At 39.8% G+C, this 13,597-nt stretch overlaps 1 protein-coding gene across 1 annotated transcript in view; it reads right to left on the reverse strand.

Moving 5' to 3' along the window:
• Nucleotides 1-1,865: 1,865 nt before the first annotated feature.
• Nucleotides 1,866-13,597, reverse strand: part of LOC132865945 (macrophage mannose receptor 1-like) — an 89,252-nt gene continuing 77,520 nt past the window's right edge. Inside the window, exons 3-8 of the mRNA XM_060898446.1 lie at nt 13,155-13,240; nt 11,473-11,511; nt 3,392-3,781; nt 2,856-3,200; nt 2,132-2,494; nt 1,866-2,039 (exon numbers count right to left, since the gene is read on the reverse strand). Coding sequence (XP_060754429.1) covers nt 2,029-2,039; nt 2,132-2,494; nt 2,856-3,200; nt 3,392-3,781; nt 11,473-11,509 — 1,146 coding nt within the window. The 5' untranslated portion in view covers nt 11,510-11,511; nt 13,155-13,240 and the 3' untranslated portion in view covers nt 1,866-2,028. The remainder of the gene's footprint in view (nt 2,040-2,131; nt 2,495-2,855; nt 3,201-3,391; nt 3,782-11,472; nt 11,512-13,154; nt 13,241-13,597) is intronic.

A 13,597-nucleotide genomic window follows, 5' to 3' on the forward strand; every position in this document is an offset into this window, starting at 1 on the left:
CACAAACACAGGTTATTTACCCTCAGGTGAAGTGATTCTGCCACTTACCTTCCCCGACTCCACCCTCCTGTCACAGACCGGCGCTTGACCACGCCCCCGCTGCCACACTGACTTAGCACAAGATATCCACACACACACATAACGCACACACACACATATCTTACACCCACCCCTCTCTGAGGTCATACACAAACACACACACATTTTACACACACACACATTCGATAGACAATACATAAACACAGCTGCCGTTTAGAGAGATTATAATTTGTTATAAAAGGTTGTCTGTAAAATTTCAGATTTGGTGAGAAAACTGTGAATAAACAGCAGTGAAACCAATCTCTGGTTCTCTGTTTTTTTGCAGTGTTTTTTCGCCCCAGAATTCTGCAGGTGGCACGAGGGCATTGGTCTCGAGAAGTTGACCGTTCCAGCTCATTTGTCCAGATACACAAAAAATGCACAAAAAAAACAATAAAATGTATCACATGACACCTGTTGGGTTCACCCAGAAAGAGACCCCGATTCCTTCATGAGCCCCCTCAGATCTGAGGACGAGAATGATCAGGTCGAGAGAAACAGACAAGGGAACACCAGAGAGTTCACATGCCAGTTTATTCGCACAGTCACTTCGTCAAAATGAAAACATTTTTGAAAACGTCTTATAGTGTCTCTGTGTTTATGTTTTGTCTTCGTGTGTGTGATGGGTGTGCGTCTATGTGGAAGTGTGTAATGATCTTGAATCAATCATAATATAATAACATATTTTTGCTGACAGTAAGGTACAGATAGATATCAGAGTCTTGGCTAATAAGTATGGAATGTTAAACATAGATAATGTCTAGTCTACGGAGAAGGTCAAAGACACTAGTTTGCACAGAAAGGATCTTAAAAATTAACATGAATAATTCTTAACACATGAATGTGTGTTCAGTCAGTAAATTACATCTTGATTCCATCAACATAAGTAAAATAACAAATAACAATATGTCTTTAATAATGCTAAAACAAGGAATGTTATAAGAAAATAAACATAAAAAATAAGAACAACTTAACCACAAGAACAATGAGAATATGTCTGAAAGAGAGAGAACAATTAAACAACTAACAGGTTAATTAACTAAATTAGGTTAATGCTTTTAAACTAAAAACCCTTAGAATCATAAGATCTTAATTATAATTATAATGTCATTATGAAACTAATCTAGAACTATAAAACTAACATTAATCACGGAATGCATTCATTAATTACGGGATCACTACCATAGTATATTTCAATATATTTCAGTATATTTCATAGCTTTTATGAAGCTATGACCCAAGTTTCAACTGAAACATGAACTTTAATTCTACCATTTCAGAGTGTGTGTGAGTTGATTTAACACTAAAACAGACCTTGGTGGGTCCTTCAGACACTTCTCTGTTCAAAATACACTCTCATATCAAAGAATAAACAAAATGTTCCCAAACAATGTCCAGCCGAGACATAAGGTCAACTAATATAATTTTGACACAGAATAATTCGCTGAATTCTTAACTAAACTTACATATGTCTACATATATCTTGATTTAACCTACATATAATAAAATTTAACCTAACACCTGTATACCCATCACCAATAATGAACATTTTAACATCACTGTATGCAGGGCGAGGTGTTCCAAACTTCCTGCATGGGTGTAAATGATCTGAATGTGGGATGTTTCCCAGATGAAAAAAATTAAAATGTACAGAACAAACACACTGAAGAATAAAAATCCAAAGAGATTTCACCTTACTTGCCCATAAACCCTCTATTCGTAAGAAAAGCAAGCATATTATAGATAACGTTCTCTATAATATGAAAAGATCATGCAGTATGGAGAGAGTGGAACTGACTGAGCATATTAAAAAGAAATTGGTGAAACATCTGGATAAAGAGGATACATTTATATCAATAATGTATATAAGAGTATAAAATGAGACAGTACTGTAGATCTGATGTTGATATAGATGGTGGACCACAGCTTGTCTTCAGTCTTCATGTTCACTCAAAACATTTCTTCATCAATCATACAAAGAAAAGACAAAGATTTTAATTATAATATAGAAAAAGCTTATGAGATCACATTCCTAAAAAACATTGTGACTGACCATCATAGGTAGAGCAGATGAAGTTGAGTTTGTAGTTCTGAGGCAGGTCGATCCACTGCTGCTGTCCTCCAGACTGAACTGCTCCACTTCTCTTCTCATGGCTGCAGTCTTCATTCCATGTCCCGGTCCCCGGGGCCCAGTCCTGATAGCAGACCATGGTTCCAAAAACCCAGAACCAGATCCGCTGGGCGCAGTCGTGACACAGGCCGAGCCACACCTGTTCAGTGGAGGCATCTTGAACCACCTCCTTCACCCAGAGCTGCATCTCCTCAGTGCGCACTGAGACCAGGTCATAATGATGATTCCTGCAGTAATTCAGAGCTTCCCGCCAGGTCAGATTCTGTTTGATCAAGATCAGTCTGTCTGGAAAAAGCAAACATTCAAGAAAAGATAAAGTGAATTTTTACAGCGCAAGATAAAGTTTCACTGTTTTTTTTTCCTCTCTGTTTTTAGCAGAGGAACATTAAACCAACAAATATATCTGGATATAAGAGCTTAAACGAAGGTTAATGGTATTTTTTTCATATCTCTGTTTTTATACAAACATTTTCATTGTTTTGTTTCTTGTAAGTTTTATCCACAGATTAATTTGCTATTGTATTTATAAAACATAGAGTATTGAATACAGTTTATAACAATCCAATACAGCATTAGCCATCATTAAAAAAACCCAAATAAAACGAAACAAAAAAGCTCTTTGTTGAAACACCATCGTGTAACTCACTCTCATGACAGATGAATGGGAGTTTTTCTGTGCAGTTCACATTACTCCAATAGTGTGGCTCAGACACAGACACTGCAGCACAGTTCAAACCTCCACTGGGTTTGTTAGAGCTCCAGTATCTGAATGAGGAATTACTCTGATCTGACCACTTCCAGGAGTCATAAAACAGACCAAACCAAGCAGGCTCATTTCCTGAACTTTGAATCTTTCTCCTGATCTCCTCATTCTCAGTTTGGTTCCTCACACTGACCAGGTCGGTGTGATTCTCTCGGCAGTAGATCTGAGCATCACTCCAGGTCTTTTTCTCATTAATCAATATGTATCTATCAGTGTTTGTGTTCCTTTCTGAAAGACATGTAATTGACATCATGAATAATTTGTTCATGACTCAATCAGATTTCTGTCTTTTCTGCCATCAGATGAAAAATATCAAGGACAGGAAATAATACACACAGATCATCCAGGTGATTTTTATTACTGTAAAGCCATAGATTGGAAACAAACAAAAGTATTCACATCTATTTGCAAGTTCTTACCTTCATAACACACAAAAGGGAATAACCAGTTACAGGGGGCATCATTCCACGTGCCACTAGATCTGTACATGACAACACAGAATTCAATTCCCCCATTGTTGTTTGGTTCTCCACTACTCCAGTTTCTGTAAGTGCCTCCGTCTCTGTAGAAAGTTTGGTCTGCCAGAGACCACTGCCATTTCCCAGTGCCCTTTTTCTGTAGACCGATCCAAGCTTGCTTTGCAGTTTCCTTCTTCAGTGTGTGATCCAGCTTCATCATCTCTTCAATGTTGTTGATGGAGGCCAAATCAGTGCATTTCTCTCTGCAGTAAGTCTGAGCTTCACTCCAGGTTTTATTCTCATTCACAAAGTGATAGCGGTGAGGAGCATCTGCCCTGATACCACACACTACTGTGAGACACAAGAGAGAGAGACATATTATGTGGCGCTGTGCTTTTGAGGAAATTAAATATTTACGTCTGAACAATGTAATATATAATGCAAAATAAATGAGTAAATAAATAAAAATGGTATTTGCTTTTTGATAAAATTTTACGGTATCTCTTTACTCATGATGAAAATATTTGCAAATAAAACATTTTTATTTCTTTCAAAATGTGTGAAATTGTCAGTTTCAATTTGCAACATGATTTTCACTTTCTCAAATTTTATTTATTTATTTTTTCTCCTAGAAGAAGGGACCAACCTTCACTTTCTCTCTCGGCTCATGCCTTCGACATTGGTAAATTTGCTCGGTAAAAATTCCACCACGAAACACTGTAAACTTGGCTATTGACATTTTTTTCCCCTTTGCTATTGAAACAAACTAGTTTTTAAAACCATGATAATTTATTTGCACCTGCTCATTTTTATATTTTGAGGAACCAGATACAACATGTGTCATTAAAAACTATTTACTGTAATACAACATGAACTAACCAGTGAGCAACCTTTAAACGTCTTGAAGAACGACTGTTGTTCAACTCCATGCCACCATGCTAATTTAACCCATAAAACTGAATAAACACGTATGTGATTCTTTATGTTGTTGTGTAATTGAATAATTAAATGACCCTTTCCACCTGGTGCATTGTGCTGCCATATTAAAGAACACAACATAGCACTTGACCTGCTTATATTTCATGCAGCTTGGAATAAATCCTAAATGAGTTCATGAGAAATATTGCAGTGTGTGTCATGTAAAGGTGGACGGCAGACGGATGTAATCGTTGGAAATGTGTTCATTATAAAAACAACAAGCAGGCATGTAAGTCGAAAATGTAAAGCAGAATAAAAAACCAGAAGACAGGCAAAGGTCATGCGAGGCACAAACAGACTAGACGAGGCAGAGACAAAAGGCAGAATCCAAAATACAAATGCGAGCCGGAAACCAGAACAACAATGGAAAAGAAAGGCTTGGTAAGGTCAGACAAAAGAGTACATTACTTCACAAAGTCTGTGAGAGTTTAGTGTCATTAGGCCTATTTATAAAAAAAAAAAAAGAGTTTCCTGCATTGCAAATGATGGAAAACATTTACCACTGCTCAGAAATGACCGCGGCTACGTGGCAGCCATATTTGATGTACCACGTGACTACAGCGATAACATGCAGGACTTCAACATGATTCTCGCAGAAAACCAACTTGGTAAAATGGCAGCAAACGTAACAAAAACACATGCAATATTTAACCTCTACTACTTCACCTGCATGAAAAGTTGTCAGTCAAAGCCAATATAAAAATCCCTCAAAAAAAAAAAATCAGAATTGTCCCACACTCATCTCTCCATACAAAACCCCTCTCAAAAATCACACATCAGCAGACATCCCAATCTGTAAAACGTCATTTCAGGGAGGGAGCCCCAAGCCCTCCATACAAAAGGATGAACAGGACACGTCACAATAGAAAATTATTTAAATTAGATACTGAAATAAACATGAATAGAACAAAATGCTTTTTTTCAAGAGACTATTTGTATGAACAATAATACATCAAAAAGCTTTTCTGAAACTAGTATTACAAACACAATTACTAGCTTTTCTATTTCTTTTGCAAACATTCCTTGTATTATGATGTGGCTTGCTTTACAGATTTGAGCAATCTGCCAGAAACCTGAACCCTGTGACAGTCTGTCTCAATGAACTCGTTCATGTTGCAAGACATCAGATTTACAAGGTGTTTGGTGAGACAGCGGACTCCTAAATTCATGTGATGCACCATGCTGAATGCCCTTTCTACATCACAGTTAGAAATGGGCAGCACCAAGTTAGACAGGCCTACTGTATGTGTAGAAAATGTGACAAAATATGTAGACTACCTCTATTATTTATGTAAACTACTTATTATTATTATTAATATATTTTTTTAATATTCTATTGAAACTATAAGCAAATCTTCAAGGAGTTTGTGTTTATCATGTAGCCTGGGCACCTTGCCAGCTAGTATAATCAATCTACACATTCACCCCTTTACCATATCCCACAATCCACTGTGCAGTTGGGAACGTCTGGGGGCCAGGCCCAGGCTGCTGATAACGGTACAAAAACCAATATTGAGCTATATAATCAGTTTCAATGTTCAAATATTATGATGTTAAAATATGTTCAAATATCAGATGCTCAAATATTATTACAGGTTTACATGGTCTCACAGATTTTTTTCAAGATTAATACTGCTCAAAATGATTGTCCATTTGCAATTTGTCATCAGTGTAAATGTACACTGTTAATGTTGTTGGCCAGAGTTATATTCCTGAGTAGTTGGAACATGTATTTCGTGTAAACAATGCATAGAGGGAAAGTGAAAGGGCTGTATGGGCGATAATATAAGGATGATCACTTAAAAGCTTCTATGCTGACAAAAAAATACCATGGAACCAGTAACCAGACATGTAAAAGCAATCTAATAACATCACAGTTCAGCTTACATCCAATATTTGAACATCCAAACTGATGACAAATTTACATTGATGACAAATTGTAAATATGCACTCATTTTGAGCAGTATTAATCTTGAAAGACCACATAAATCTGTAATAATGCTCCTGGATACACTGAACCGATGGACTGTCGGTCCGGGAGAGAGAGACGTAAAGTCCCGTCCACACAGAACACCGATTGGTCTCGTGAACAAGACAGAACAATCAGAATGCAATCGGGAGAGTTGGGATGTCTACATCAGCATCACTGATCTCTACATAAAATATTTGGAGAGCTCATTGTCCAATCCACGCTGTAGAGACGAGTGAAGCCATCTGGCCACCATATTACTACACCCATCGTGTGTATTTGGTTTGTGTTAAACCGTCATATCAGATCAAATTTGCCCCAAGAAAAGTATCTCCTGACTTTTTTCCTTCCATTAGACTTAGACAACCTTTGTCATTCAGTATACAACAAGTGTACACAGAACGAAATTTTGTTGCAATTTGGCTCAGCACAGAATTAAATATGAAGTGTATTAAATTTAATTATGCAGCAACAAAAATATTATAAAGTGCAATAGTATAAAGTGACCTGTGGAATTAGGAAATGTTCAAGTTATAAATAGAAGTTTAGAGTTTGGATTTGAGCAGTCTGGTGACCTGGGGGAAAAAGCTGTTACAGAACCTGGTGGTCCTGCACCGAATGCTGCAAAACCTCTTTCCAGAGGCCAGAGGGGAGAACAGTCCATCGTGAGGGTGTGAGGGGTCACTGACGATGTTTCTGGCTCGAGACATGCAGCGCTTTGGTGCAATGTCCTGAATGTGTGTGTGTGTGTGTGTGTGTGGGGGGGGGGGGGGGGGGGGGGGAGAAGTCCCAATGATTTTCTCTGCTGTCCTCACCATTCTCCTCACATTCTTCCAGTCAGAGGCACTGCAGCCTCCACACCACACAGAGATGCAGCTGGTTAGAACGCTCTCTATGGTGCTTCTGTAGAATGTAGTGAGGATGGGCAGGAGAAGGTGGGCTCTCCTCATCCTATGCAGGAAGTGCAGACGCTGCTGTGCCTTCTTGACCAGTGATGCGGTGTTCACAGACCAGGTGAAGTTGTCTGTGATGTGTACCCCCAGGAACTTGGTGCTATTGACCACCTCGACAGCCATGTTGTTGATGAGAAGTGGAACATGGCTGGGCTGGTTTTTCCTGAAGTTAACAATGATCTCTTTAGTTTTGTCCACATTCAGGATCAGATTGTTTTCCCTGCACCAGCCCACTAGCTGCTCCACCTCCTCTCTATAGGCCAGGTCATTGTCATCCCTGATGAGGCCCACCACTGTTGTGTCATGCACAAACTTCACAATGTGGTTGCTGGCAGCCCTGGGGACACAGTCGTGTGTCAGAGTGAACAGCAGCGGGCTCAGGACACAGCCCTGAGGGGAGCCTGTGCTAAGGGTGATGACACTGGAGGTGTTCTATCCGACCCGCACTGACTGTGATCTTTCAGTGAGGAAGTCTAGCAGCCAGTTGCACGGAGGGGTGCTGAAGCCCAGGGGACCCAGTTTGTTCACCAGATGCTGTGGAATGATAGTATTAAATGCTGAACTGAAGTCCAGGAACAGCATCCGCACATGAGTGTTCTTCTCCTCCAGGTGTGTAAGGCTCAGGTGAAGAGCGGAGGAGATGGCATCTTCAGTGGAGCGGTCTGGCTGGTAGGCAAACTGGAAGGGGTTGAATGTGGGAGGGAGCCTGGAGGTGATGCACTCCTTTACCAGCCTCTCAAAGCACTTCATCATAATAGGAGTGAGTGCAACGGGCCGGTAGTCATTGAGTGATGTGATTTGAGGTTTTTTTGGCACTGGGATGATGGTGGCAGTCTTGAAACATGATGGGACTTTGGCTTGATCCAGTGAGGTGTTGAAAATGTCTATTAGAATATGAGCCAGTTGGTCTGCACATTCCTTGAGCACCTGACCAGGAATATTATCGGGGCCTGGGGCCTTCTGTGTGTTGACTCTCCTCAGAGTCTTCCGCACCTTAGCTGTATCAAGACAGAGTGCCTTTTCATCCTGATGGGGAACAGCTTTCACTGCAGGAGTGTTATTTAGTGCCTCAAACCTCCCAAAGAAGTTATGGAGTTCATTGAGGAAGTCCGTGTCATCATCACACTCGGGAGGGGCTATCCTGTAGTTTGTGATAGCCCATATGCCTTTCCACATATCCCTGGTGTTGGTGGTGTCGTGGAAAAAGTCCTGGATTTTTTGACTGTGAGCACGCTTCGCTAATCTGATGGCACGGTTCTTATTTTCTCAACTTTACCCCACATTCCTTATATATTTTTAAAGTGCTCCCATTCATTACCTTGCCCAGGATGGAGTTCATCAAGGGGCGAGGTATTGTTTGTGTTTTTTTTTTTTGTAAACCATGTTATGGGAAAATGGCTGGATAAATCTTCATGAAACTTTCAGGATAGATGGGCATTGGTCTCAAATAGAACCTCCAACATTTTGGGGGTCATCTGGTTAAGGTCAAGGTTTTTGTAGCTACCGCTTCATATAGAGGTGGCAGCCACTATGTCATCATGCTGTAAGAATGTAAGAGTGTAACAATCCCGCAGTATGGTGTGAGAGCAGTATGGTGTGTTCTGATTGGCTGAGAGCAGCAGAGAATCAGAACCATGTTTATTGGCCAAGTATGTTCACACACAAGGTCAAAGTCACCAAAAAGGTCAAAATTGTTTTTTCGCGATATCTTCTTTCATATTCATCATAAGTGCTATGAGGTGCATTTTGCCTGGCAACACTTGTTATTGTTTTTCCCTTTTCCAGTTCAGTCTCTGATAATTTTTAATGGCTCTTTTACTACTATAATTATTTTTATGGAGATTATTTGAGTTTCTCTCTTATACAGTGTATATCTTTCTCTTTCGTATATTTCTTCTTCCTTTCTACTTAGGACAGTTGTTGAAACAGGATTATTTTCTCATGTTATTTGCTATTTTCACTTCATTAATCAGTCATGTCTGAACAGTATTTATTGGTCACATAATTTACATCACACATGAATCAATCCGGATAGAGTTCAATAACTTACAGATTATTCCTCAGTGCTCACACTAATCTCTCACATCTCATTTTCTTTAACACACATTGGCTTTTTGATACAACTGAATCGATATATTGATTTTATTTTTGTTTGATATAGTTATAAATAGATATTACCTGATGGTATTTTGGTTTTCTTGAAGTTTATGTTAAAACTTTTTAATGTTTGGGAAATATTAATTTGTATGGAAGTATTTTCCAATAAATGGAGGATTAGAATAATTTATTATTTTCTTATAATTATGCAGTAAATTGTAATTTAGGACTTGGTTAATTTTATTATTCTTAGATGGTTGATTAAACATAATTTGTAACTATAGCTATGGATGGTTTATTCAGCTTTAGATATTAATTTGTAATACTGTATCTACATGTAACTCTCTGTTCCGGCCATTATTCATATGATTAGTTTCATTTTGTTTTTCATTCTGTGCAATGTAAGGTTATTTATTTATTTTTAAATTGCTGATCTGGAACAGCATATGAGGGTTCACATGCCTCCGGGCAACAGGAAATGATGTTACTTTTGTGGATGCTGACACACGTCTCCATCTCTGTGGAAACCAGTATTGTTCTGGCATGCTGTAATGTACACTTTGTTTTCTTCCTGTAATGCATGTATTGTCTACATGTTTTCTATTTGGTCAAATTAATAATACTAATAATAAAATATGCAGTAATGTTCCTGAATATATCCATGATGGTAAAATGTATTGAATACAGTAAATTATGATTAAAACACAAACACCCCCACAAAAATCAACCATTCACACACTGACACACACATGCACGCGTGTACAAATAATCTGTCCAATTTGTGTTTTTTCCTCAACAATTAGATGAATAACATCTCCAGTTTTGTGTAGTTTCCTAGGCAGAGATATAACCATACCGATCCAATGTGCATGGTAATATGGTGGCCAGATCGCTTCACTCTGACTGGCCAATGATCTCTCCAGATAATTTATTTAGAGATCAGTGAGATGTCTGCATCAGCACTCGTGTCTGCCTGCAGTTACAAACCCAGTTACTGTTTGTCACAATAAAACAATAATTTGCATCTTTAAAGTGGTAGGCATGTTGTAGAAATCAAACGGTGCCAACCCTCCAAAAATCGATTTTAATTTCATCTTGTGATGCGACAAAATAGGACAAACATCAAGGGGGAGGAATACTTTTGCAAGACACTGTATACTGCAACTAAAAAAGGCACTCAAGTCAGTGCAGACATCTGACCTGAAGATCTGCTGGAAAGGTTTGTACATTGATTCAATTAAACTGTCATGTAAGTGGCGGTAGATGGATGTAATCGTTGGAAGAGTGTGTTTATTATAAAAACAATAAGCAGGCATACAAGTCCAAAACATGAGGCAGACTCAAACTTGGAAGACAAGCAAGGGTCATGTGATATACAGAGAGGTGAGCAGAGGGAGAGACAAAAGCCAGAATCCAACTGTTAGTCAAAACCCAGAGGAATAACACAAACAAAGGCTCGGTAAGGTCAGACGCGAGTGAACAGAGCGGTTACTTCACAAAGTCTCGTTGTGTTCAGCATCCTTATAAGCGTGCGCTGATTGCACTCTAATCCGGGACAGGTGCATGGAATTAGTCCTTGAGACACGTGCGTGGGCAGGGGAGATATTTCGAGGTGCATCAAGGGTGGAACGTGCACACGTGACAGTCTGATGTTTGTAGATTTATCTGAATTATTTATGAGGCCAGGGGAATATTAATTATATTATGGATGTAATGGAATATGAACAGGTACATTATTTGAAATGAACAGATTATATATTCGAAACAGATACAGACACCAACAGGAGGTGCACACACATACACACACACACACTCTTCTGGAAGTCAAGTAAAAATTATAGAGCAAGATGGGTTTGAAAACACTGCTGTATCAGTGGATTCTGAATTTTACACCCGATTTAAAGCGGATCAGTAGTTTTACAAAAATAGCAACAGATCACAAAGAGAAAAAAGATATTGTCCAAACTAGTTACATGTTAAAATGAAACAGTAAATTCATGCATTGCCATATAAAATAGAACACACACACACACACACACACTGACCTGAGAAGAGCAGGGTCACTGATATAAGATGGACCATATCTGTAGGAGAAAAACAAATACTGAAAAATATTTCCAATATTATTTTTTATGAATTAACAATATGACTCTCTCTCTCTCTCTCTCTCTCTCTCAAAAAAAAATACAACTTCACAATTTTACCAAGAAACTGGAAAGAGTAAACTCCTCTGCCTAAAGCACCATTAATAACACGTATGAATATTAACCTATTGTCCAGGTTACAGCCAGAGCTACTGCCTGAGCCGTGCTGTTATACAGAAAAACATACACCTTTTGACCAGAATCATAAAACACGGGACGAGATGTTAAACAGTCCATTGTGCCAGTAGATGGTATGCATGAGAGAGAGAGATAGAAAGAGAGAGAGAGAAAAAGAGAAAGAGAGCGCAACATGAGAAGCTGCCAGTCAAGATTTGAATTTGGGACACATCATCAGTAGTATGCCCTTGATTCATGGGGTGTTTCGGCCTTTAGATACTATACACCCTCCTCAAAGGTGGCCAGCTACAGGTTGATCAAACCTGAGCTTGTGTCCCAAGCCCAAATCCCACCCTGTAGTCTGTTACGATGCTATATAGGGTCTGTGAGCCCAGCAAGGATCTTTCCGCTTCATCTATATCCATTGGCTGCTTCTTTCAGCCGCTTCGGAGACAGCTCTTATTGTCTGACAAAGAGCTTGCCCTTGCACGCCAAGGTCTCTGAGCAGCCTGATAGTGGATGAAGCAACGAAACCCCGGCATCCCACTTCTACAGGATAGATCTTTGTCGACCATCCTCGTTGTTGAGCATCCATTGCCAGCTCGGTATATCGCAGTTTCTTGCGCTCATACGCTTCTTCCACTGCATTCTCCCAAGGAACGGTGAGTTCTATGATATACACTGACTTCATCAATGGAGACCAAAGTACCATGTCTGGCCTTAAAGTAGTGGATGCAATCTCAGGAGGGAAAATTAGTTGGTGCCCAATGTCAACTAACAATTTCCAATCCCGAGCCTTAGCTAGTTCTCTAAGCTTGAGTGTGGAGGGAGGATGGTTAGGCTTTTTTTGACCTTCTCGGACAAATGAAGCTGTTATGGTGGAGTTGGTTGCTGTCTGGGGTAAGGAGTTGACCGTAGCTCTCTTGGTCTCTACTGCTGCTGCCAGACACTTCAAGACCTGATTATGCCTCCAGGTGTAACGCCCTTGTGTGAGGCTGGTCTTACAGCCAGTCAGGATGTGCTTGAGAGTCGCATCGGCTGGACAAAGGGAGCAGGTTGGGTCCTCACCATACCACTGATGGAGATTTTTTGGCGATGGCAATACATCATAAGTGGCCCTGATGAGGAAACTCAGGTTATTTGCTTCCATCTTCCACAGCTCCCTCCAGCTGAGCTCTCTTCTCTCAAGCCCCTCCCATTTCATCCATTGCCCCTGTTTAACAAGTGAGACAGCCTTTGTGGTTCGATCAACCTCCTCCTGGCGGCGTATCTCCTCGACCACCATTTTCCTCCTCTCTGCCTTGGAAGCCTTGTGCCATGTTGGATTACCTTCTGACAGACCAAATCCCCCTCTTCCAGACTGGACATGACCCACAATGTCCTTATACCATATTCAAGAATTCAACTGTGCGGTGCTATAAATATGTCCATATACACATACATACAGAATAAGTAGACATCCCTACCTGATGTATGTCCTGTACTCCACACAGGGTGTGTGTTGCGAGTTTGTGGTAATGCATTCACCTGTTCACCTTTGCACCTTATGCACCTGAACATAACAAACCTCTTATTATACAGTATCACTGTCCTCTTTTAACCCCTGCCATCCCTTTACTGTCAGCGTCAGAGCTGCTGGTTCTGATAAACAGGTAAATTTCAGGGTTTGATTTTGAACGAGTTTCCAGGCACCAGTCACTGACAACATAAACAAAATACAACTTCACCCCCTTTTACTTTTTCACATGTTGCACTGTCACAACCTTGGATTTGAAGTGATTTGTGATTTTAGCATCTGATTTACTCAATGAATGTGACAAATGAAGACCACCGATGAACAGCAAATTTCAGTTCTTGCTGCAAACCTGACGACTTTCCAACCCCTGCTGATGACAAGGATCCCCACAAC

Source organism: Neoarius graeffei, chromosome 18 (assembly GCF_027579695.1).
Source record: "Neoarius graeffei isolate fNeoGra1 chromosome 18, fNeoGra1.pri, whole genome shotgun sequence".
Classification (NCBI taxonomy): domain Eukaryota; kingdom Metazoa; phylum Chordata; class Actinopteri; order Siluriformes; family Ariidae; genus Neoarius; species Neoarius graeffei.